The sequence below is a fragment of the Pyrus communis genome, chromosome 13 (genome assembly GCF_963583255.1).
Source record: "Pyrus communis chromosome 13, drPyrComm1.1, whole genome shotgun sequence".
Classification (NCBI taxonomy): Eukaryota; Viridiplantae; Streptophyta; class Magnoliopsida; order Rosales; family Rosaceae; genus Pyrus; species Pyrus communis.
In genome coordinates this window covers 9,183,774-9,207,916 of record NC_084815.1, presented here as the reverse complement: position 1 = coordinate 9,207,916, position 24,143 = coordinate 9,183,774, and the positions used below count along the sequence as shown (strand labels likewise).

General features: G+C 37.5%; 1 protein-coding gene across 1 annotated transcript in view; it reads right to left on the bottom strand.

Moving 5' to 3' along the window:
• Nucleotides 1-710: 710 nt before the first annotated feature.
• The window catches only part of LOC137712194 (uncharacterized), a 28,572-nt gene continuing 5,139 nt past the window's right edge, over nucleotides 711-24,143 (bottom strand). Inside the window, exons 3-5 of the mRNA XM_068451313.1 lie at nucleotides 1,586-2,226; nucleotides 1,389-1,411; nucleotides 711-1,278 (exon numbers count right to left, since the gene is read on the bottom strand). Of these exons, the coding sequence (XP_068307414.1) occupies nucleotides 711-1,278; nucleotides 1,389-1,411; nucleotides 1,586-2,226 (1,232 nt within the window). The remainder of the gene's footprint in view (nucleotides 1,279-1,388; nucleotides 1,412-1,585; nucleotides 2,227-24,143) is intronic.

Below are 24,143 nucleotides of genomic sequence, written 5' to 3'. Positions count from 1 at the left end.
TCGTTGGAAAACTGGAAAACTTCTAAACTTCATTTCTCACTCGTTTTTCACCCAAATTCCACGAAAATGGTACCAAAATGAAGCTTACAAGTAGAGGAACAAAACCTTGCCACTTTCAAGCACTAAAACCAACGGAATCTCACCGGAAAAACTTCACCAAATTCGGCCAAACCTGCAAGTCATGATCCCGCTGTCCAAAACCTTCAAACGAACCACCTCGAGCTTCCTAAGGACCTCACTAAGCTTCCTACAACCCTGAAATTCCCAAAAACACATGATTTTACGTGTGCATGAATAGTACCCCAAATTGAACATCTCGGGTTCGACGTGAAAACAAAGGTTTCCTTACCTGAAATGGGGATGGTTGAACTCATATAAAGCTCACGAACACAATGGTCTAAGTTTCCACCACGATGTACAACGTTTTCGAAGGATTTGGTCTTGTCTGTACGCAAGTATAGAAGAAGAGAGAGAGAGAGGCTTTGGGATAAAAAGAGTCAACGGGAGAAGGCGATGGAAATGAAGATGGATGTGTGGCTCAGATGCAACCAACCAAGCACCCAAAACAACCACACAAACAATAATTATCCACTAGGGGCAAAATCGTCATTTCACCCCTGCAGTACAAATAATCCTGGATGGGATGTCGTAACCTACCCACCTTAAAAAAATTTTGTCACGAAATTCTTAACAACCACTCACACGAACCATTAGCGATCAAAGAACAACCGAGGATACAAATCTCTCATCCGATCTTCCGTCTCCCAAGTTGCCTCATCCGCTGAATGATTCCACCACAATACTTTCACTAAATTCACAGTCTTGTTCCCTAGAACCTTTTCCTTCCAATCCAGAATCGTTACTGGTTCCTTATCATAAGTCAAATTCGGATTCATTTCCAAGGGTTGAGGAGGTATCACATGTGAAGGATTCGTAACATAATGACGAAGCATAGACAAGTGAAAAACATTATGCACTTTAGCTAGCTTAGAAGGCAACTCAAGCCTGTAAGCCACTTCACCAACTCCCTCAGTGATCATGTACGGTCTAATATACCTGGGACTCAGCTTACCTTTCTTTCTAAATAGTAGAACACCTCTCCACGGTGACAGCTTCAGAAACACCCAATCGCCAACCTCATACGCTCCGTCCGTAACATGGTAGTCCCTTAAGCTTTTTTGTCGATACTGGGCCGCTTTCAGGTTAGACTTGATTACCTGAACATTTTGAGTAGTCTCCTCAACAATTTCTGGACCCACCAAACTCTTTCCCCGACCTCTGACCAACACAAGGGTGTACGACAAGATTTACCATAAAGTGCCTCAAATGGTGACATGCCGATACTAGAATGAAAGCTGTTGTTGTAGGCAAATTCCATTAAATCCAACCGCTTATGCCAAGCATCACCAAACTGCAACACCCAAGATCTCAACATATCCTCCAACGTCTGAATAGTTCTTTCTGACTGTCCGTCTGTCTGAGGATGATATGCTGTACTATAAAGTAATCTTGTACCCAAAGCTTCCTGAAAAGCCACCCAAAATTTAGAAGTAAATCTTGGGTCACAATCCGAGACAATACTCACTGGAACACCATGGTACTTCACGATCATCGATATGAACAACTCAGCTAATCGGCCCAAATAATACTTTTCCCTCACTAGAATAAAATGCACTGACTTAGTAAGCCGATCAACAATCACCCAAATGCCGTCAAGACCATTATGTGTACGCGGAAGCTTGTACACAAAATCCATAGTAATGTTTTCCCATTTCCACTCTGGAACGGGAAGCGGCTGCAACAACCTAAACGGCTTCTTCTTTTCAGCTTTAATTTGCTGGCAAACAGCACACCTACTCACATACTTAGCTCTCTCCCTCTTCATACCCGGCCAATAATAAAATGGTCGAATGGTATGATACATTTTAGTAGCTCCTGGATGCATAGCATAAATCGAGATATATGCTTCATCAAGAATTGCTTTCTTTAAATCCAAATTATTAGGCACAAACATCCTACTCTCCTGCATAAGCATGTCATCCGATTCACAAACTCTGAGGTCTTTCCTCTTCCCCTGATTCCTTGCTTGGATTATTTCTTGAGTTTCTTCATCTGCCATATGGGCTTCAAGCGCACGATTAATTAAAATTGGCCTAACTTGAAAATTAGCAAGTAAAGCCACCTCTTGATCTTCTGCCTCTAAACTCACTCCAGTTGATCTCAAGTCTGCCAGAAGAGGAACACAACTAGCATACAACGCATTAATATGGCCCTGAGATTTCCTGCTAAGTACATCGGCTACCACATTCGCACGACCAGGGTGATAATCAATCGTTCAATCATAATCACTAAGCAGATCCAACCACCTCCGTTGACGAAGATTAAGATCCCTCTGCGTGAAAAGATATTGAAGACTTTTATGATCCCTAAAGATTTTGCATTTCTCTCCATAAAGATAATGTCTCCACAACTTCAACGCAAATATAATGGCCGCTAGCTCCAAATCATGCGTAGGGTAATTCAATTCATGAGGTTTTAATTGTCATGGAGCATAAGCAATCACCCTACCATGTTGCATCAACACACATCCCAAACCATTTAAGGAAGCATCACTGTAGACTTCGAAATCACCACTGGAAGGCCAAGACAGGTGCATGAGTGAGACAATACTTCAACTGCTAGAAACTCTGCTCACAATTATCATCCCACTCAAATTTAACATCTTTCCTCGTTAACCTCGTCAGTGGTAAAGCAACCACGGAAAAATCCTTAACAAACCATCGGTAATACCCTGCTAAACAAAGGAAACTCTTCATCTCAGTGACGGTTCGTGGTTGCTCCCACTTAGGTTCTAAAGCATCTTAATCGAACGCTCATTTGTTTTTATTAATGCCGAAAACAGTCCATATTTACTCAAAATAAAAAAAACTGTGTATTTGTGACACCCAATAAGCTTTTGATATATGTGTTTATTTGCTTAAGTTCCAATGGGTATCAAACGCATGCTCGTTTGTTTTTTTATTAATGTCAAAAACAATCCAAATGCACTCCAAATAGAAAAATTATGTAATTTTAATAACCAATAAGCTTTTTTCTTCTGACTACTCATTCTTATGGTCCTAGTAGCAGATTATATGTGTTTATTTTTGTAAGTTCCAAACGAAGTCAAACGCACGCTCGTCTATTATTATTAATGCCAAAACAGTCCATATGCACTCAAAATAGGAAAAACTCTATATTTTTTTTTACACCTAATGAGCTTTTGATCTTTTGATTACCCATTCTTATGATCCTAGTAGTGCACTATATGTGTTTATTTGCTTAAGTTCTAGCGGGTGTCAAATACACGCTTGTTTGTTATTATTAGTCCTAAAAACAATCCAAATGCACTCAAAATAGAAAAACAGTGTAGTTTTGATCCCAATAAGCTTTGACATTTTGACTACTCATTCTTATGCTCCTAGTAGCACATTATACGTGTTTATTTTCTAAAGTTCCAATGGATGTCAAACGCATGCACATTTGTTTTTATTAATGCTGAAAACAGTCCAAATGCACTCAAAATACAAAAACTGTGTGCTTTTGACACTGAATAAGCTTTTCAACTTTTAAGTACTCATTCTGATGGTCCTAGTAATGCATTATATGTTTTTATTTGGTTAAGTTACAACCAATCTCAAACACACGCACGCACGCTCGTTTGTTTTTTTATTAATCCCCAAAACAGTCCAAATGCACTCTAAATAGGAAAAATGTGCACTTTTGACACCCAATAAGCTTTTGATCTTATGACTACTCATTCTTATTTTCCTAGTAATGTATTATATGTATTTCTTTGCTTAAGTTCCAATGGGTGTCAAAAGTACGCTCGTTTGTTTTAATTTATGCTGAAAACAGTCCCAATGCACTCCAAATAGAAAAATTGTATACTTTTGACATCCATTAAGCTTTTAATCTTTTGAGTACACATTCTTATACGTCTAGTAGAAAATTATATGTGTTTATTTAATTAAGTTACAATTAGTGTCAAACGTACACTCGTTTGTTCTTTTATTTTTGTTTAAAACAGTCCAAATTCACTCCAAATAGAAAAACAATGTAATTTTGACACCCAATAAACTTTTTATCTTTTGATTACTCATTGTTTTGGTCCAGGTAGCACATTATGTGTATTTATTTTCTTAAGTTCCAATCTGTGTCAAATAAACGCTTGTTTGTTTTTATTAATGCCAAAAACAGCCTAAATGCACTCCAAGTAGAAAAACTAAGTACTTTTGTCACCCAATAAGGTTTTGATCTTTCGACCACTCATTCTTATGGTCCTAGTGGTTCATTATATATGGTTATTTTCTTAAGTTCTAATCAGTGTCAAACGCACGCTCGTTTGTTTTATAATTAATGCCGAAAACAGTCCAAATATGAAAAACTATGTAGTTTTGGCACTGTTGTGTTCCTTTCAGGTGCAAATATAAGGATAGTATAATGGAAAAATTAACGGTTCAAACCATAGGGACTAATTAGAACTCTACAAATCACTAGCTTTATGTGAACCCTAACTAAACAATGAAACTAACAAATTGAGTTTGGATTTTGATTTGAGAAGTAAAGTAACTTAAAATGCAAGAGAATGTAAATACGAAAAATAGAATGATTCAGAAACAATAGGAATGGAACTAGAGATACCTATTTCAACATTACAAGCCAATTCCATAAAAATTAAGTCAAAACGCATTCAACTTTCCAATCTGCGACTAGCGTTCGTTTTACTCATTTATGATCATCCATTTGATGTGTGGTTGTGATCAAGTACCCCTAATTTGCAACCTAGTTGTGATGTTCAACTTAGATTACCAAATAAGAATCCATTAAGAACAATAAAACTTCAAAGAACCAAAGAAATGACATGGCAGAATGTATGCATAGCAGTTTCTTCATTCATTCACATGTCCATCAAGATTAAGCATGATGTGTACTATAACCTTGATCAAATAATTCAAAAGTAGTCCTAATGGTGATCAAACATTAAGATTAACAAACAACTATAAATTCAATGAATGAAACAAGAACACAAATTGGTAGTTTGAATACTTTAACTTAATAACATATAGTAGTTTTGTAAGGCTACATCGAAATCCCCAGCTATAAACTTAATTACACAACATGATTACAGAATATATAAATATTAAGAACAACATGAGTGAAATTAAAGTTCATAGAAGAAACCCCCTTGAAGCAATTATGATGTTGAAATCCTTCAAGAATAGCACGGCTACGTGGTTTCTTCGGTGGCAGCAGATGGTGAAGGGAAATAAGGTTTTGTTTCTGGAAGAAAGGCCAAAGAAAAGGAAGAGAGAGCTCTTCAGGCAACCCTCAAGGGGGCTTGTGAAAAAATGATCTGAAACCCTAGTATTTATACGCTAAATGGGGCTGTAGCTAATTGCACGGTGATCCCAACCATTAAGCCAAAGTTTTGAACGTTTTTCCTTATTTGGCTCCTCCAAATCAGGCTAGATATTCCAATTCCTTTCCCATTTTGCTCTTGGTCTTCTAACAAGCCAGATTCATCTTGGATTCTTTATTTGGGCTTCAAAACAGGCCACTAAACTTCTTTCCACGTTTGAATAAGGGTTAACCCCAAAAATGGCATATTTTCACTTCTTTTGCCTTCAAATTGATCCTAAAGTACATGTAACTGCACACTAACATAAAATAAGGTCAACAACCAGTTTAACTGAAAAACATCACAAAGAGACTAGAAATGGATGGTATAAATGCATGAAATATATGAGTTATCAAATACCCCCAAACCTCGCTTTTGCTAGTCCTCGAGCAAAACTATAACTAAAAACACACAAAAACAATAAAATCTAACTATACCACTTTCGTTGGCTAAACAATTGCACTGAGCATGTGCAAGAAGCCTTCAAACCTCTAGGTGTCCCTAGTCGGAGGAGTTGTGTCTCCTGAGGGTTTATAGCGATGACGCCCATAAATATTTACAGACTCTGCAAGCAAATTGGTTAAATCATATTTGAAACAAACTAATAAGAACCAATGAAAGCTTAGTCATACATTCAAACCAAAAGTCTTCCACTTCAAAGAATTGTATCATATGTAGAGTGTAAAAATATTACTCCATGACTCATAACTTCAAAGACACCATACTCAAATGCCAAAGATAGAATTCAACTCAACTCTAATCCTCATAAATATAACTCAAATTCTCTCAGATCCTAAGGTGTAGTCTCTCCACAAACACATGTGAGTGAAATTATGTAAAAGGGATTAAAAAATTCTTACATATGAAATATGAAATAAAAGCACAATTTCTAAACAGATCTCATGAAATGAATCAAATACTAAGAATATGGATAGTACACGTACTTACGAGCACCCAAGAATACATCATCAAAGATCAGCTAGGTCTTTCACACGGTTGTAATGTAAGGCTTAGGCTAGGGGCTATGAAGGAAAGGATAGGAAATACTAAAGATTGGAACACACCAAATTGTCTTCCTTATGAAACCAGCGAGCTCTCCTCTTCAATTGTCCTTACTTGTTTGTTCTTGGCGTCCAGGACCTATGTGTGATAGTGATAGGATTTGGAAATTGCATTTTCTTTGATCATGTTTTTTTCTTTTCTTTTCATCTCTCTTTCTTCTTTTTTTTTCCTTGTTTTGCAATTCCAGAACATGTTACCTCAGTACACGCCACATTCTTGATCTAAAGCTCAACCAATCTTTGTCTTAATCACTTTGGTATTCCCCAGACTATAAGGTATGTCTGTAATGGGCTAAAATTGATAGAGTTTGGTATGGGTGATGAAAGAACCAGGTTAAAATTGTTTGGCTGCAACAAGGGTAAATGAAGCACATAAAGGTATGGGAATTAGGCCTTTTAGTTGTTAAACCATGCATAGCCTACATCGTCTCAATGAGTTCATTCATACGTTATAATAAACACATGGTATCAGCAACATAAGATTATTCTTAGCATTCAATCAAAGAGAAATAATGAGATCATTTAAAGTGAAATTGAAAGAAAAAGATAGGAGCAGAAACACTTTAAACCCTCTCAAAGAAGCAAACACGCTCAAAATAGCTCACTAGGGTAGTGTCCACTATTCTTCTTCCAGAATTTGAGCATGTTACTTTTACCATCATAATTCCAAGAGTAACAGCTTTGTAAAAAAAATAAATAAATAAGATACAAAAGTTTTTCATGGCAACATTGTAGTTTGGTTGTACGTATAGCCTTCATATACATTCACTTTAGTAAGCAAAAGCAAACTTAACCAAAACTAAAAACAAATGAAAATTTTCAATCCCACACCCCAAACCTAAACTAAGCATTGTCCTAGATGCTTAAAAATGAAATGAATCCACAATGCAGCAAGGTAGAGTATGCATAGAATGAAATAAGACCAAAACTAAAAGACATAAAATAAAAGGAAAGAACACAAACCCAACTAGGTTGCCTCCCAGCAAGCGCTTGATTTAATGGCTAGGCAAGACGTGGTGGGTATAATGGATGAATGCCTAGGGTGGCAGAAAGTCAAGGTACCTCCGAACCTTGGTCGGAAGAAGTGGTTTCTTTTGAGGGACTTTGAATATGGTGCGTTGAATTTCCACCAGGACTTGATTATGATGTTGTTTTTGTCTCTCCTTGTGAAGAAGTAGATCCTCAAAAAATTTTGAAGATGTGGCTGGAGCAATGATTTCCATGGATGCGTTTGTGGCTACTAAGGATGAATGAAATTCGGTCAGGGCAAAAACCTGATCATCTAGCTCTGAATCCTCTTTCTTATGGTGAATGGGCAGCAATGATTTGTCATCCAACTTCAATTTTTTTTCCTCTTGATATGGCAGCAAATCATCTCCAAAAGACTCCAAATATGGCACCTGAAAAGATATAAAACAACATGGAGAATCCAGCACAGATTTTGAAAAACATTCAATTAAATTAGAGGATAGAAGAAGAGCTTCAAACACTATGTCTGGCACAATTTCTTCAAGCACATCTATGGGTGGCTCATCATGCTTTTGTTTGACAAATCTCCCTGGAAAAGGAATTGGTGGAACATATGGCTTGGGAGGAATGTAAGGTTCTTCATCTTCGAAAAGCTCAGGAACCTCACTATGAAAATATGCACATCAAGCTTCCTTTGGTTGTTCCTCCTCCTCTTCTTGATCATTATCACCGAATACTAAAGATTGGAACACACCAAATTGTCTTCCTTATGAAACCAGCGAGCTCTCCTCTTCAATTGTCCTCACTTGTTTGTTCTTGGCGTCCAGGACCTATGTGTGATAGTAAAAGGATTTGGAAATTGCATTTTCTTTTATCATGTTTTTTTCTTTTCTTTTCATCTCTCTTTTTTTTTCTTTTTTTTTTTTTTTTTACCTTGTTTTGCAATTCCAGCACATGTTACCTCGGTACACGCCATATTCTTGATCTAAAGCTCAACCTATCTTTATCTTCATCACTTTGGTATTCCCCAAACTATAAGTTATGTCTATAATGGGCTAAAATTTATAGAGTTTGGTATGGGTGATGAAAGAGCTAGGCTAAAAGTGTTTGGTTGCAACAAGGGTAAATGAAGCACACAAAGGGATGGGAATTAGGCTTTTTAGTTGTTAAAACATTGATAGGAGCATATTCATGCGACTTAAATGGCTTGTTCTCGTGCATTTACGTTATGTTTCTCTAGTTATTTTAGTCCTTTATGCTTCTTTTGTGTGTTTTCAGGTTCTAAGGGCAAGGTATGCAAAAGGATGCCTTTTGGAGACTAAACCCTAAACCCTAAATTCCATTCAATCCAACGAATCTAGGGAAATCTGAAAGTTAATTTGCGGACCTAATTAACTTGGAGCATTGAGTTTCATAATTTATCGAAAGACCAACTGAGAATCAATTTTGTATGCAAGTGTAACATGTGTGGAGATTAGAAAATTTTTTTTTTTTTTTTTAGGAATCTAGATTTGGAGTGCTTTCTAAGTCTTCCTTTGTTGAATGCATGGGTTGCCTCCCAAGTAGCGCTTTCTTTGACGTCTTGCAGCCGGACGGTACCTCCGTTTAAGCTTGACTAGGTTCCACGGCATGGAGGGGTACCTCCTCCACGACATGCTCCTCAAACATCTCGTAATAGGGCTTCAATCGATGCCCATTCACTTTGAACTCTTGCTGCGTCCTTGAACTTTTGATTTGCACTGCACCATGAGGGAAAACATTAGTAACAACAAACGGGCCAATCCATTTAGAACGCAACTTACCAGGAAACAAACGTAGGCGAGAGTTGAAAAGTAACACTTTCTGCCCAACTGTGAAGGTCTTGGTTCGAATCATTTTATCATGGAATGCTTTGGTCTTGGCTTTGTACATCCGGGCATTCTCATAGGCTTTATTCCGAATCTCCTCAAGTTCATTCAATTGGAGCTTCCTATGAACTCTCGCTGCATCTATGTCCATGTTGAAAGTCTTCACGGCCCAATGTGCCTTGTGCTCTAACTCTACGGGCAAATGACATGGCTTACCATAGACGAGCCGAAAAGGTGACATCCCAATGGGTGTTTTGTATGCCGTACGATATGCCCACAGTGCATCATCTAAACGTAAGCTCCAATCCCTCCTTGTTGGTCCAACGGTCTTCTCCAAAATTTGTTTGATTTCTCGGTTAGACACCTCGGCTTGGCCATTTGTTTGAGGATGGTAAGGTGTGGAGACCTTATGGTTGACATGGTACTTTCTTAGCAACGCCTCAATGGTCCGATTGCAAAAGTGAGACCCTCCATCACTTATGATTACTCTCGGCATTCCAAACCTAGCAAAAATGTTAGTTTTCACGAAATCTGCAACCACCTTAGAATCGTTAGTACGGGTGGCTTTTGCTTCCACCCATTTAGAAACATAATCAACGGCTAGCAAGATATAAGTGAAACCATAAGATGGAGGGAAAGGGCCCATGAAATCAATGCCCCAAACATCAAAAATTTCAACATTAAAGACAGGGGTTTGCGGCATTTGGTCCTTGGTACCTATGTTACCCATTCGTTGGCAACGATCACAAGACATACAAAAGGTTCTAGCATCCCTAAATATAGTCGGCCAATAAAAACCACACTCTAGAACCTTGAGGGCAGTGCGTTGTGTGCCAAAATGACCACCACATGCATATGTGTGACAAAAGCTTAGAATTGAGTGAAATTCAGAATCATGCACACATCTACGTATAATTTGATCTGAGCAATACTTCCACAAATAAGGGTTATCCCAAACATAGAAACGTGCATCATTTTTAAGCTTATCACGTTGGTGCTTGTTTAGTTCATTTGGAATTTGTTTACCCACCAAGTAATTCACTAAATCTGCATACCATGGTTCACTTACCTCAATGGATAGCAGCTGCTCATCGGGAAAAGTTTCAGGGATAGGCACGGCATGTTCATGCTCCTCGTGGATCATTCGGCTTAAATGGTCAGCCACTACATTCTCGCTTCCTTTCTTATCCCGGATTTCAATATCAAATTCTTGAAGAAGAAGAATCCAACGGATAAGCCTCGGCTTTGCTTCCTTTTTCGTGAGCAAGTACCTCAAAGCTGCATGATCAGAATAAACGATTACTTTAGTACCAATTAAATATGAACGGAATTTATCTAAAGCAAAAACCACAGCTAGAAGTTCTTTTTCCGTCGTGGAGTAGTTCAATTGGGCATCATTGAGAGTCCGAGAGGCATAGTATATGACATGCGGCCGCTTGTCTCTTCTTTGTCCTAGAACAGCTCCTAATGCATAGTCGGATGCATCGCACATGAGCTCGAACGGAAGGCTCCAATCTGGAGGTACAATAATGGGGGCCGAGACTAGCTTCTCCTTGAGTTGGTTAAATGCTGAATTACACTCTTCATCAAACTTGAATGGCACATCTTTTTGAAGCAATCGGCAAAGAGGGTTGGACATCTTAGAGAAGTCCTTGATAAAACGCCTATAGAACCCTGCATGGCCAAGAAACGAACGTACCTCTCTAACCGAAGTAGGAGAGGGTAAGTGACGTACAAGGTCTATTTTCGATTTATCTACTTCAATTCCTTTTTCTGAAACAATATGTCCTAAAACTATACCTTGTTTCACCATAAAGTGACTTTTCTCCCAATTCAAGACAAGGTTAGTTTCAACACATCGTTTCAAAATTAAGGTCAGATTATCCAAGCAATTATCAAATGAACTCCCAAATACACTGAAATCATCCATGAAAACCTCAATGATCTTTTCAACAAAATCGGAAAATATACTTACCATACACCTTTGGAAAGTGGCCGGCGCGTTGCATAAGCCAAATGGCATGCGACGATAAGCAAATGTTCCAAAGGGACATGTGAATGTGGTCTTCTCTTGATCATCCGGGGCTATCACAATTTGGTTATATCCAGAGTATCCATCAAGAAAACAGTAAAAAGCATGACCGGCTAACCTTTCGAGCATCTGGTCGATGAATGGCAAAGGAAAGTGATCTTTCCTAGTCATGGCATTTAGCTTCCGGTAATCGATACATACTCGCCATCCAGTCTGAATGCGTGTAGGCACGAGCTCATTCTCATCATTCTTGATAACAGTTACTCCGGACTTCTTGGGAACGACTTGAACTGGAGAGACCCAACGGCTATCGGAGATAGGGTAGATCACTCCGCAATCCAAAAGCTTGATTATTTCCTTCTTCACCACTTCCATCATCGGAGGGTTGAGACGGCGTTGAGCCTCTCGAGTTGGTTTAGCCCCCTCCTCAAGAAGTATACGGTGCATGCATGTGGTAGGGCTTATTCCTTTAATGTCGGCCAAAGTCCACCCTATGGCCGTTTTGTGCTCTCGCAGCACCCTCACAAGCTTCTCCTCCTCCATTGCCGTGAGACTTGATGAAATGATGACGGGCAATGTTTCGCCTTTTCCCAAAAACACATACTTCAAATGGTCCGGCAACGGCTTAAGTTCAAGCGATGGTGCCTGAACAACAGAAGGTAGCATCTTAGTGGAAATTGAATTTGAAAGTGAGAGTGGAACCTTACCATATTGTTGTGGCAATGACTCAAGGGCTGCCACAACCTCAATTATTTCTTCACTAGAACCCATTGCAAAGAATTCCTTCTCCTTGCCGTGGCCTTGCATTGGCCCAAATCCTTCATTTTTGCGCTCTATGGCCTTAGTGATGGTTGTTTCCAGGGCGTCCTCGTTCAATTCTTCAAGGTATACCTGCGCCAAAGAATCGATAACATCAATGGAAAAACAAGTTTAAAAGACTCCAAATACTCAAAAACATAAAATAAGACAAATCAAATGAATAAGACTTAACAAAATAAGGTGGGTGATTGTGGTTGGACGAGATTAAATTAAATGGTCAAATTGTAATTAAAGGCAAAACGTAAATATGAATGTGATGAAAATATGGATGATGGAATAGCTAAGGGGTTCTTCTCCACACATGTTACACTTGCATACAAAATTGATTCTCAGTTGGTCTTTCGATAAATTATGAAACTCAATGCTCCAAGTTAATTAGGTCCGCAAATTAACTTTCAGATTTCCCTAGATTCGTTGGATTGAATGGAATACGCATTACAACCAAATTATTCTTAATCAAAGTCCCTAACTATGGAATACGCATGATAGAGACATTCGACAAAGATCATTACGTTCAACGGAAATCATAAACATCGACGAGGCATTCGTTACTATGGAATACGCATGAAACTTATGCCAAGAATTCGTTTAACGCGATTGTTTATAAGCAACCTCCACTACTAGTGAATATAAGTTCATAACGATTAGGTGAAATTCACTTATATTCTAGCGTCATATTTATGCATGAAAATTAAGCTTGCAATCTCAATGAACATACATAAATAAGTTATCAATCAAACAGTTAAACGAATTGAATCCACAACTTATGAAATTCCAACCAAACGTAATCAATTCAAATTGCAAATATAAACATAGTTTCGAATCACCCCCTAGCTAAAGGGGGTTTAGTTCCTCATAACTTTGAAATCAAAGAAACCCCTAAACATTCCAACAACTCAAACTTGAATTGTATGAACGTTTAGGCACTCTTCTCTTCCATTCTCATACGTACAAAACAAAGAGAATTAAATTTAAACTTTGAAATCAAAGAAACACCTAAAAATTCCAACAACTCAAACTTGAATTGTATGAACTTTTAGGCACTCTTTTCTTCCTCGTTGTTGTAGCACAAGGTCTAAGTGAGCTTTGGGGATTATGTGAAGTGTTTTGGAGGGATGGGAAGTGGTTGGATAGTGGCTGCAATGGAGGAGAAAAACTGCACAGAAATGGAAGGGGATTTGCGGCACAAGGGTTGTGTTTGTGTTGTGTGAAGTGTATGAAATGAGATATCAATTGCATGGGGAGTGAATGAATGCTAGGGTATTTATAGGGGTAGTGGAGGGAACATATGGCTGTTTGTTTAAGCATTTGTGTGGAGGAATGATGGAAAAACATGGTGGAAAGCTGGAATGTGGAATGGTGCCCACGGCAAAGTGTTTTGGGGATGGTTCTTTGTGGTTGTGATGCATGTGATTGCATGTGTTGATTGCTAAGGTGTGTGATGATGAGTGTAAGTGGAATAAAGGATGAATGAAGGCATGTGAATTAGGTGGAATGCTGGAATGATGAAGGAATAATCTGAAAATGCATGTGAATGCATGCTGGAAATGGGAGTGAATGCCACGGGTTAGGGTTGTTTGTTTGATGATAATGCATGTGATGGGTGGGAACAAAGGGGGAAACATGGCACAAGGGTGCTTGAGTGAATGATTGAATGTGCATGTGGAATTAGAGAATGAGTGGTGTGTAATGATGAAGTGAATGCATGTGGAAATGCAAGGTGGAAAGCTGGAAATGTGAGTGAAGGCCACGGCAAGGGGGGATGGTGCTGTTTTGTGTGTGAATGATTGTTGTTTTGCATGTGACATTGTTTGTGGAATGTAAGATGGATAGGGTGAATGATTGTGTGTGAATGCATGTGACTTGTGGCTGCAAAGAGAAGGAGAAAAGCTGGAATGTGTTGGATGTGTATTGCACGGCAAAGGGGGGGTGAGAAATGATGGCATGAAAGTGAAGGGATTAGTGGTGCATGTGCATGTGTTTTAGGTTGTTGTTGTGATAAGTGATAAATGAATGATATGTTAAGTGATAAATGAATGATATGTGGTGTTAAATGAATGATATGTGGTGAGTGATAAGTGAATGGAAGTGATAAGTGATTGGTTTGATAAGTGAATGATATGATAAGTGAATGCTTTAAGTGTTTAAAATAGGGAACAAAGCCCTTCCTTGCATGGCAAGGAAGGGAGACACAAGGAAACACACGACAATGTCCTAAGGTTGCAAGGAATGTTGTTTTTGTGTTCTAAAATGCGTAGGACTCTTCAATGATGCTTAAACATGAGGTCTTTTAGGATTTAACTTTCCTACTTCAAGTCTTTAATTTCGTCCATCCTCTTGGCTCCAAGCATATGATATCCATTCCAATCTCTAATTTGCTCCAAAAGGCTCCAAAAGGCATCCTTTTGCATACCTTGCCCTTAGAACCTGAAAACACACAAAAGAAGCATAAAGGACTAAAATAACTAGAGAAACATAACGTAAATGCACGAGAACAAGCCATTTAAGTCGCATGAATATGCTCCTATCAAACATGCATAGCCTACATTGTCTCAATGAGTTCATTCATAGGTTATAATAAACACATGGTATCTACAACATAAGATTATGCTTAGCATTCAATCAAAGAGAAATAATGAGATCATTTAAAGTGAAATTGAAAGAACAAGATAGGAGCAGAAACACTTTAAACCCTCCCAAAGAAGCAAATACGCTCAAAATAGCTCACTAGGGTAGTCTCCACTATTCTTCTTCCAAAATTTGAGAATGGTACTTTTACCATCATAATTGCAAGAGTAACAGCTTTGTAAAAAAAAAAAAATAATATACAAAAGTTTTTCATGACAACACTGTAGTTTTGTTTGTACGTATAGCCTTCATATACATTCACTTTAGTAAGCAAAAGCAAACTTAACCAAAACTAAAACCAAATGAAAATTTTCAAACCCACACCCCAAACCTAAACTAAGCATTGTCCTCGATGCTTAAAAATGAATGGAATCCATAATCCAGCAAGGCAGAGTATGTATAGAATGAAATAAGACAAAAACTAAAAGACACAAAGTAAAAGGAGAGAATGCAAACCCAGCTAGGTTGCCTCCTAGTAAGCGCTTTATTTAACGGCTAAGCAAGACGTGGTGGGTATGATGGATGAATGCCTAGGGTGGCAGGCAGTCAAGGTACCTCCGAACCTTGGTCGGAATAAGTGGTTTCTTTTAAGGGACTTTGAATATGGTGCGTTGAATTTCCACCAGGACTTGATTATGATGTTGTTTTCGTCTCTCCTTGTGAAGAAGCAGATCCTCAAAAAATTTTGAAGATGTGGTTGGAGCAATGATTTCCACGGATGAGTTTGTGGCTGCTAAGGATGAATGAAATTCATTCAGGGCAACAATCTGATCGTCTAGCTCCGGATCTTCTTTCTTATGGTGAATGGGCAACAATGATTTGTCATCCAACTTCAATTTTTTTCCTCTTGATATGGCAGCAAATCATCTCCAAAAGACACCAAATATGGCACCTGAAAAGATATAAAACAACATGGAGAATCTGGCGCAGATTTTGAAAAACATTCAATTAAATTAGAGGATAGAGGAAGAGCTTCAAACACTATGTGTGGCACAATTTCTTCAAGCACATCTATAGGTGGCTCATCATGCTTTTGTTTGACAAATCTCCCTGGAAAAGGAATTGGTGGAACATATGGCTTGGGAGGAATGTAAGGTTCTTCATCTTTGAAAAGCTCAGGAACCTCATTATAAAAATATGCACAGCAAGCTTCCTTTGGTTGTTCCGCCTCCTCTTCTTGATCATCATCACCAAATTGATGTTCATTTAAAGCCTGGATAATCTAACTCGATTGAATTTCCAACTTAGTTAGTGCTATGGAGTGGTTCTGAATAATGGTACTCATTGATTATTGAAATTGCAAATTGTTTTGAGTGAGTAGCTTTAAAGTCCTCCAATGTAATGTCAAAAGATTCTTGTTGGGGTGGAAGTGCAAATGCTTGATTTGGAGCTTGTATGTTGTTCCAAGAGTTATGATGAGAGTTTCTCCAAGTGGGGCTGTATGTATTTGGCAATGGTTGCAGTGGCTCTGTGTTAGAGAAATACATGCGGTATGAGTGATCTCAAACAAATGTAGGAAACTCATCTCTACTTGGGCAGAATTGAAGGGGATGGCCAATTTTAGTACATAATAGACATTCACCATACATCTTGGTTACAAACTGAAAATCAAAAGAAACTAAATTGTAAATGAAAAATCTAAACTAAGAAAACAAAAGTAGATAGGTTTATAAAGCAAGCAATTAGAGGGGACTGAAATCAGTCCCCGACAACGGCGCCAAAATTTTGTTGTGTTCCTTTCAAGTGCAAATATATGGATAGTATAATGGCATAAGTGAGGGTGTCAATCCATAGGGACTGATTAGAACTCTACCAATTACTAGCTTTATGTGAACCCTAACTAAACAATGAAACTAACAAAATGCAAGAGAATGTAAAGTAACTTAAAATGCAAGAGAATGTAAATATGAATAATAGAATGATTCAAAAACAATGGGAATGGAACTAGGGATACAGATTTCAGCATTACAAGCCAATTCCATGAAAATTAAGTTAAAACGCATTTAACTCTCTAATCTACAACTAGGGTTCGTTTTACTCATTTATGATCATCCATTTGATGTGTTGTGATCAAGTACCCCTAATTTGCAACCTAGTTGTGATGTTCAACTTAGATTACAAAATAAGAATCCATAAGAACAAGAAAACTTCAAAGAACAAAAGAAATCACATGGCAGGATGTATGCATAGCAGTTTCTTCATTCATTCACATGTCCACCATGATTAAGCATGATGTGCACTATAATCTTGGTCAAATAATTCATAAGCAGTCCTAATGGTGATCAAACATTAAGATTAACAAACAAATTATACTATAAAATCAGTGAATGAAACATAACACAAATTGGTAGTTTGAAACATAACACAAGGCTACATCGAAATCCCCAACTATGAACTTAATCACACAACATGATTACAGAATATATAAATATCAAGAACAACATGAGTGAAATTAAAGTTTACAGAAGAAAACCCCTTGAAGCAATTATGATGTTGAAATCCTTCAAGAATAGCACGACTGCGTGGTTTCTTAGGTGGCAGTGGATGGTGAAGGGAAATAGGGTTTTTTTTTTTTTTTAAGAAAGGCCAAAGAAAGAGAAGAGAGAGAGCTCTGGGCGACCCTCAAGGGGGCTTGTAAAACAGTGATTTGAAACCCTAGTATTTATAGGCTAAATGGGGCTGTAGCTAATTGCAAGGTGATCCCAACCATTAAGCCAAAGTTTTGAACATTTTTCCTTATTTGGCTCCTCCAAATCAGGCTAGATATTCCAATTCCTTTCCCATTTTGTTCCTGGTCTTCTAACAAGCCATATTCTTTATTTGGGCTTCAAAACAGGCCACTAAACTTCTTTCCACGTTTGACTAAGGGTCAACCCCAAAAATGGCATGTTTTCACTTATTTTGACATCAAATTGATCCTAAAGTACATGTAAAATTGCACACTAACACAAAATAAGGTAAAATGCAACCAGTTTAACTCAAAAACATCACAAAGAGACTAGAAAGGGAAGGTATAAATGCATGAAATCTATGAGTTATCAGGCACCCAATAAGGTTTTGAGATCTTGACTACTCATTCTTATGGTACTAGTAGCGCAATATATGTGTTTACTATCTTAAGTTTCAATGGATGTCAAGCTTAAGCTCATTTATTTTTATTAATGCCGAAGAAAGTCCAAATGTACTCAAAATAGAAAAAATTGCGAACTTTTAAGTTCGACAAGCTTTCGATCTTTTGAGTACTCATTATCATGATCCTAGTAGCGCATTATATGTGTTTGTTGTCATAAGTTCCAATCAGTATCAAATGCATGCTCGTTTGTTTGTTTGTTTTTTTTTTTTTTTTGGTTTTGCTAAAAACAATCCAAATACATTCCAAATAGGAAAACTATGAACTTTTAACACCCAAGAAGCTTTTGATCCTTTGACTACTCATTCTTATGGTCATAGTAGCGCATTATATGTATTTACCTACTTAAGTTCCAATCTGTGTCAGACGCATGCTCATTTGTTTTTTAATTCATGCCGAAGACAATCCAAATGCCCTCCAAATAGAAAAATTGTGTAATCTTGAAACCTAATAAGCTTTTGATCTTTTGACTACTCATTCTTATGGTCCTTATAGCAGGTTATATGTGTTTACTTGCTTAGTTCCAACTAGTGTCAAACACACACTCGTTTGTTTTTTTAATAATGCCGAAAACAGTCCAAATGCACCCTAAATAGAAAAACTGTGTAGTTTTGACACCCAATAAGGTTTTTATATCTTGACTACTCATTCTTTTGGTACTAATAGCGCATTATATGTGTTTATTTTCTTAAGTTCCAACAGGTGTCAAGCTCACACTCGTTTATGTTTATTAAAGCCAAAAACAGTCCAAATGCACTCCAAGTAAAACAACTGAGTACTTTTGACACCCAATAACCTTTTGATATTTTGACTACTCCTTCTTATGCTCCTAGTAGTTCATTATATGTGTTTATTTATTTAAGTTGCACTTGGTGTCAAAAGCATGCTCGTTCATTTTTTACTATTGCCAAAAACAGTTCACTTGCTCTCCAAATAGAAAAACAGTGTAGTTTTGGCACCCAATAAGGTTTTGATACCTTGACGATTCATTCTCATGGTACTATTATAAGAGGTTATTTTCCTAAGTTCCAATGGTTGTCAAGCTCATGCTCGTTTGTTTTTATTAATGTCGAAAACAATCCAAATGCATTCCAAATAGAAAAACTAAGTACTTTTGACACCCAATAAGCTTTTGATCTTTTGAGTACTCATTCTTACACTCTTGTTAGTTCATTATATGTGTTTATTTGCTGAAGTTCCAATTGGTGTCAAACACAGGCTCGTTTGTTTCTTTATTAATGCCGAAAACAGTCCAAATGCACAAATAGAAAAACTGTGCAGTTTTGGCACCCATCAAGATCTTGTAGTCCTAGTCACACATTATATGTGTTTATTTTTTTATGTTCTAATCGGAGTCAAACACACGCTCGTTTGTATTTTTATTAATACTGAAAACATTCCAAATGCCCTCCAAATAGCAAAACTATGTAGTTTTGACACCGAATAAGCTTTTGATCATTTGGGTACTCATTCTTTTTGTCCGAGTGGCGCATCATATGTGTCTGTTTGCTTAAGTTCTAATGGGTGTCAAATGCACGCACGTTTGTTTTTATTAATCCTGAAAACAATCCAAATGCACTCAGAATAGAAAACTTGTGTACTTTTGGCTCCCGATAAGCATTTCAACTTTTGGGTGCTCATTCTTCTTATCCTAGTAGCCCATTGTGTGTGTTCTTTTGCCTAAGTTCCTATTAGTGTCAAACGCATAATTGTTTTTTTCTTTTTTTTTTTTCTTTTTTTTTGCCGAAAACAGTCCAAATTGAACATTTTTGAACTTTTGACACCTAATAGGCTTTTGATCTTATGACTACTCATTGTTATGATCCTAGTATAACATTATTAGTGTTTATTTGCATAGTTTCTAATCAGTTTCAAACGCACGCTCCTTTCTTTTTTAAATAATGTTGAAAACAATCCAAATGCACACCAAATAAAAAAAATTGTGTAACCTTGATACCTAACAACCTTTTGATCTTCTAACTACCCATTCTTGTGGTCCTAGTAGCAGATTATATGTGTTTATATGCTTAAGTTCCAATGGATGTTAAACGCACACTCGTTTGTTTTTATGAAGCTAAAATAGTTCAAATGCACACCAAATAGAAAAACTGAGTACCTTTGACACCCAATATGACACACCCCGACCGAGATCAGGGCGTGCTGGCCGTCACGCGGAGGTGACGTAACCATGTGCACAGTGCGGAAGCTAATACAACAATAATGGAAATAGTAATACGAATAAATAAAAACTGGTTTACATGAAATGATAATAGGTGCAAACGTAAGTGTGACACCAGTTCAGAGCATAACGCCTAAAGCAGTCCAAACGAAAATGACGCAACAACAGTACACCCGAAGGTGACCCTACGCTGGTGATCGTCAGTCAGAAATGCCGGGAAAGCCCTCTGGGAAACCACCAAACCTGCTAGACAACTAGAACCTGGAGGGGCGCAAAACAAAGGCATGAGTGGGCAAAAACAATGCTTTTTGAAAACCATTTAACAAATAAGTTCTAACCCCTCGCCGTAAAACCTGTATACTTCCCAGAAAATAACATATGTACATATAGATATGTATATATACCAATAATGCTCCAGGATATGCCATGCCAAATCTCACAATGAAATGCAAGTGCTCAGGTGAAAGTCATATCAATATCATAAAGTCTGGAAGCCGGAGTCACCTAACGTGACCTGTACGGCTGAATCTAGAGCTCAAATCTCAATATCAATAACTAAACCTGCCCACGAGTCGAAACCACCTAAAATGGTCTGTACGACAGGCCTGGGTGTAATATGATGCGAAAATTAACTTGACACACAAATTAAACCCTATGGATGACAATTGTAGTATATGAGCAAATAGGGATCGTTCTAGACCGGGGATTAACTAGGGATGCTAATCAATGTGAAATTGACTCAAAAACGTAAAAACAATATTTAGAACACTAAACTAGACTTAATGAATGCAAACCTAAAATTTAAAACACTCAAACAAACTAAAAGACTCAAAACAGCACAAACACACTCAAATCTGCCTAAAAACCACTTTCTGGGCAGTTTTGAGCACAAACACAAATTTGGACGAAATTAAGTTGTAACTTGACTCAAGACTCTTAAAAACACAAACTAAATGTATTTCTGACTAATCTAACACTTTAAAATAAATGGGGGATTGGTTTTGACGAATTTAAAATTAAAACAGAAACTTGGAAACAAAACAGATTCTAAAACCGATTTTTATGAAATAGAATGATGAGAAACTAGTTAGAGGGTTCCTTATCCACACATGAACATATGCATACAATTTGATTCCCAGTTATGACTTCAACAAACGATGAATGACAAAGCTCCAAGTTAATTAGGTCCGCTTAAATTAACTTTCAGATTTCCCTAGATTCTTGGATTGAATGGGATACGCATTACAACCAAATTATTCCTAATCAAAGTCCCTAACTATGGAATACGCATGATAGAGACATTCAACAAAGATCATTAAGTTCAACGGAAATCATAAACATCGACTAGGCATTCATAACTATGGAATACGCATGTTAATCCAGCCTAGGGTTTACTAAACACAATCGTGACTAGCGATTTTTACTACTCATGAATATAAGTTCATAACGATTAGGTGAAATTCCCTTATATCCTAGCATCAAGTTTAGGCATGCAAATTAAGTGTCGACCCTCAACCCACATACATAAATAAGTTCTTATTCAAAACAGAAAAGTAAACCACATCTAAAGTTCATGAATTCATAACTGGAGTAAATCAAATCATAACCAACATATGTCCATGGCTTCAAATTCGCCTCTAACTAAAAAGAAATTAGTTCCACATGTTTAACATAATTGAATAACAAGTTAAATTAAACATGAAAACAGAAACAAGAGAAGAAAGAACTCCAAACACTCCAATAGTTACAGATTGCATGTGCAAGGTTTCTTCCTTCCTTTGGACTGCACGGCACTACTCCTCCTCTCCTTCAATGGTGGCTGCACAAGGTGGTTATGGTGGTGGGAAGGTGCGGCTATGGTGGATGAATGGTTGCTTGGATGGAAGGTTGCGGCAAAGGTGGTAAAAGTGACTGGAATTATGTTTCTGGGATTTTAGGATGTGTAGAATGGTGTGGCTAGATGAATGGACGAAAATTGGGTGAATGAGTGATCCCCCCTAGTGCCTTGCTGCAAAGCCTTATTTATAGGGCTTGGAAAGGTAGGAGACAAGGAAGGACGGCTAGGACAAGGTAGAACGGCTAGGAGACAAGGTAGGACGGCTAGGAGACAAGGTAGGACGGCTAGGACAATGTAGGACGGCTAGGAGACAAGGTAGGAATTAGGCACCATGTGTGAATAGATAAAGCCTTCTAGAAATAAGGTTTTTAGGTCCCCTTGCAGCTCCCTAACTGAATTCAAGCCTTCAAATTCGTCCATCCTCATGCCTCCATGCTTGCACTATCCAATCTTGGCCCAAAAATGCTCTAGAATGCTCCAAATTGCTTCTTTTTGCATACTTTGACACTAAAACCTGAAATTGCACGAAAATAACTTTAAACACTATAATTAACATAGTTTAGCTAATTAAATGCAAGAAAACAAGCTAACTAAGTCGTATAAATATGCTCCTATCAATTTCCCCCACACTTAGCTTTTGCTAGTCCTCGAGCAAAATAAAACAAACAAAACAAAACCTAACCTTCCAACATTTGCTACAGGGATTTCCAACGATACATAACATGCCAAAGATCATTATTCCTACAGATTTTAGTCATCCCTACTCTTGAGCATATACTTAATCATAGTTACCATTCACTAGCTCACATTTAATCGTTTAAAACAACATTATGGACGTAGTAACATGCCTTAGAGAATCCACTCAATTCCTTACTGGATACACTCTTATTTTCACACAGATTTTCTAACTACACTCCCTATACTAAGTATATGTGAGAAGATTGATGTAAACATGAAAACGAACACTCACACATGTTATAACAAAAGAAGCATTGTTCTGGAATGATTAAGCATTTATAGATATGATCTCATGAATGGAATGCTACTACTTAGATGCGAGAACCAGGGACACCATATGCTCAAACCAATCCCAAACTCCACATATTGAAATACATAACACTCAAGATAGAAGTTAAGGATTGTAACGGGGCTGAGGGGTATTGGCTAACAAAGAAAGGTTAAGGATAAACAAAAGTTCTTAAAGCGATAGCAAACAAGTAATGAACTTGACACTTAGAATTCACTTTTGCGTGCAGAAAATCACTTAGACACACAAGGGGATGAAATACACAATACTTAGGGTCTAATTTAACTTTTTGGACCCTTTCTTCAACAACCAACACTGGTGAGTTCTTTCTCACTTATTTTGACCTCTTTTTCATTCTTTTCTCGTGCCCAATTCTTGTTTTTGGCACAAATTCCTACACATAAATCCCTTCCCCCACACTTGTTTTTCTGCACAAGAATAATCAAAAGGAATTCATTCTAAGTCATGTTCACTATGCTTTAAGAACAAAGGCATGGATGGTCCTATTCTAGGCTAGGTAAGGATAACGTGGGTTAACAAAGAACATAGGCTAAACAAGGCTCAACGGGGCTTAAACCTACAAAACAAATGAACATGGGGTACGGCTATTTGGCTCTTGGTTCACTAACAACTTCATCTTGTTATGTGTTATGCTAATCAATTTTATGCTTTGAATGAAATGGGCATGAGTTCTAGTATTTGGAACTAAATGATGAAACGCCTTCTAAGTAGTAACCAAGCAAAGAATAATGAGATCATGCAACGACTTTAGAAGACAACAAATGCACAGATTATTAACTCTCCAAAGAACATTAAAAGCTCAAGTCTCTCAGGGTTGTAGCGTTAGTTTGAGTTTCTTCCTTCAAGCATGTTACAAAAACTAATTTTTCTTTTGATTACATGTGAATTCATGAACTATAATTACAACTAAGCATAAACCAAAGAGCATATCAAACTTTCATCCATGTTTGTAACTTACTTCAACAGTTATGCAATTAAAAACCAAATCCTCATCATTGTGTTGGAAGGTACCCTAAAACACAAAAATGACTCAAAAACGACTCTTTTTGGAATTTTTCAAACTTTGTCTAATTTTTCTAGGGTTTTCTGTTATATGACACTAAAACACATCAAAACACACTAAAAACACTTTAAAACAGTGAGAAACAACATG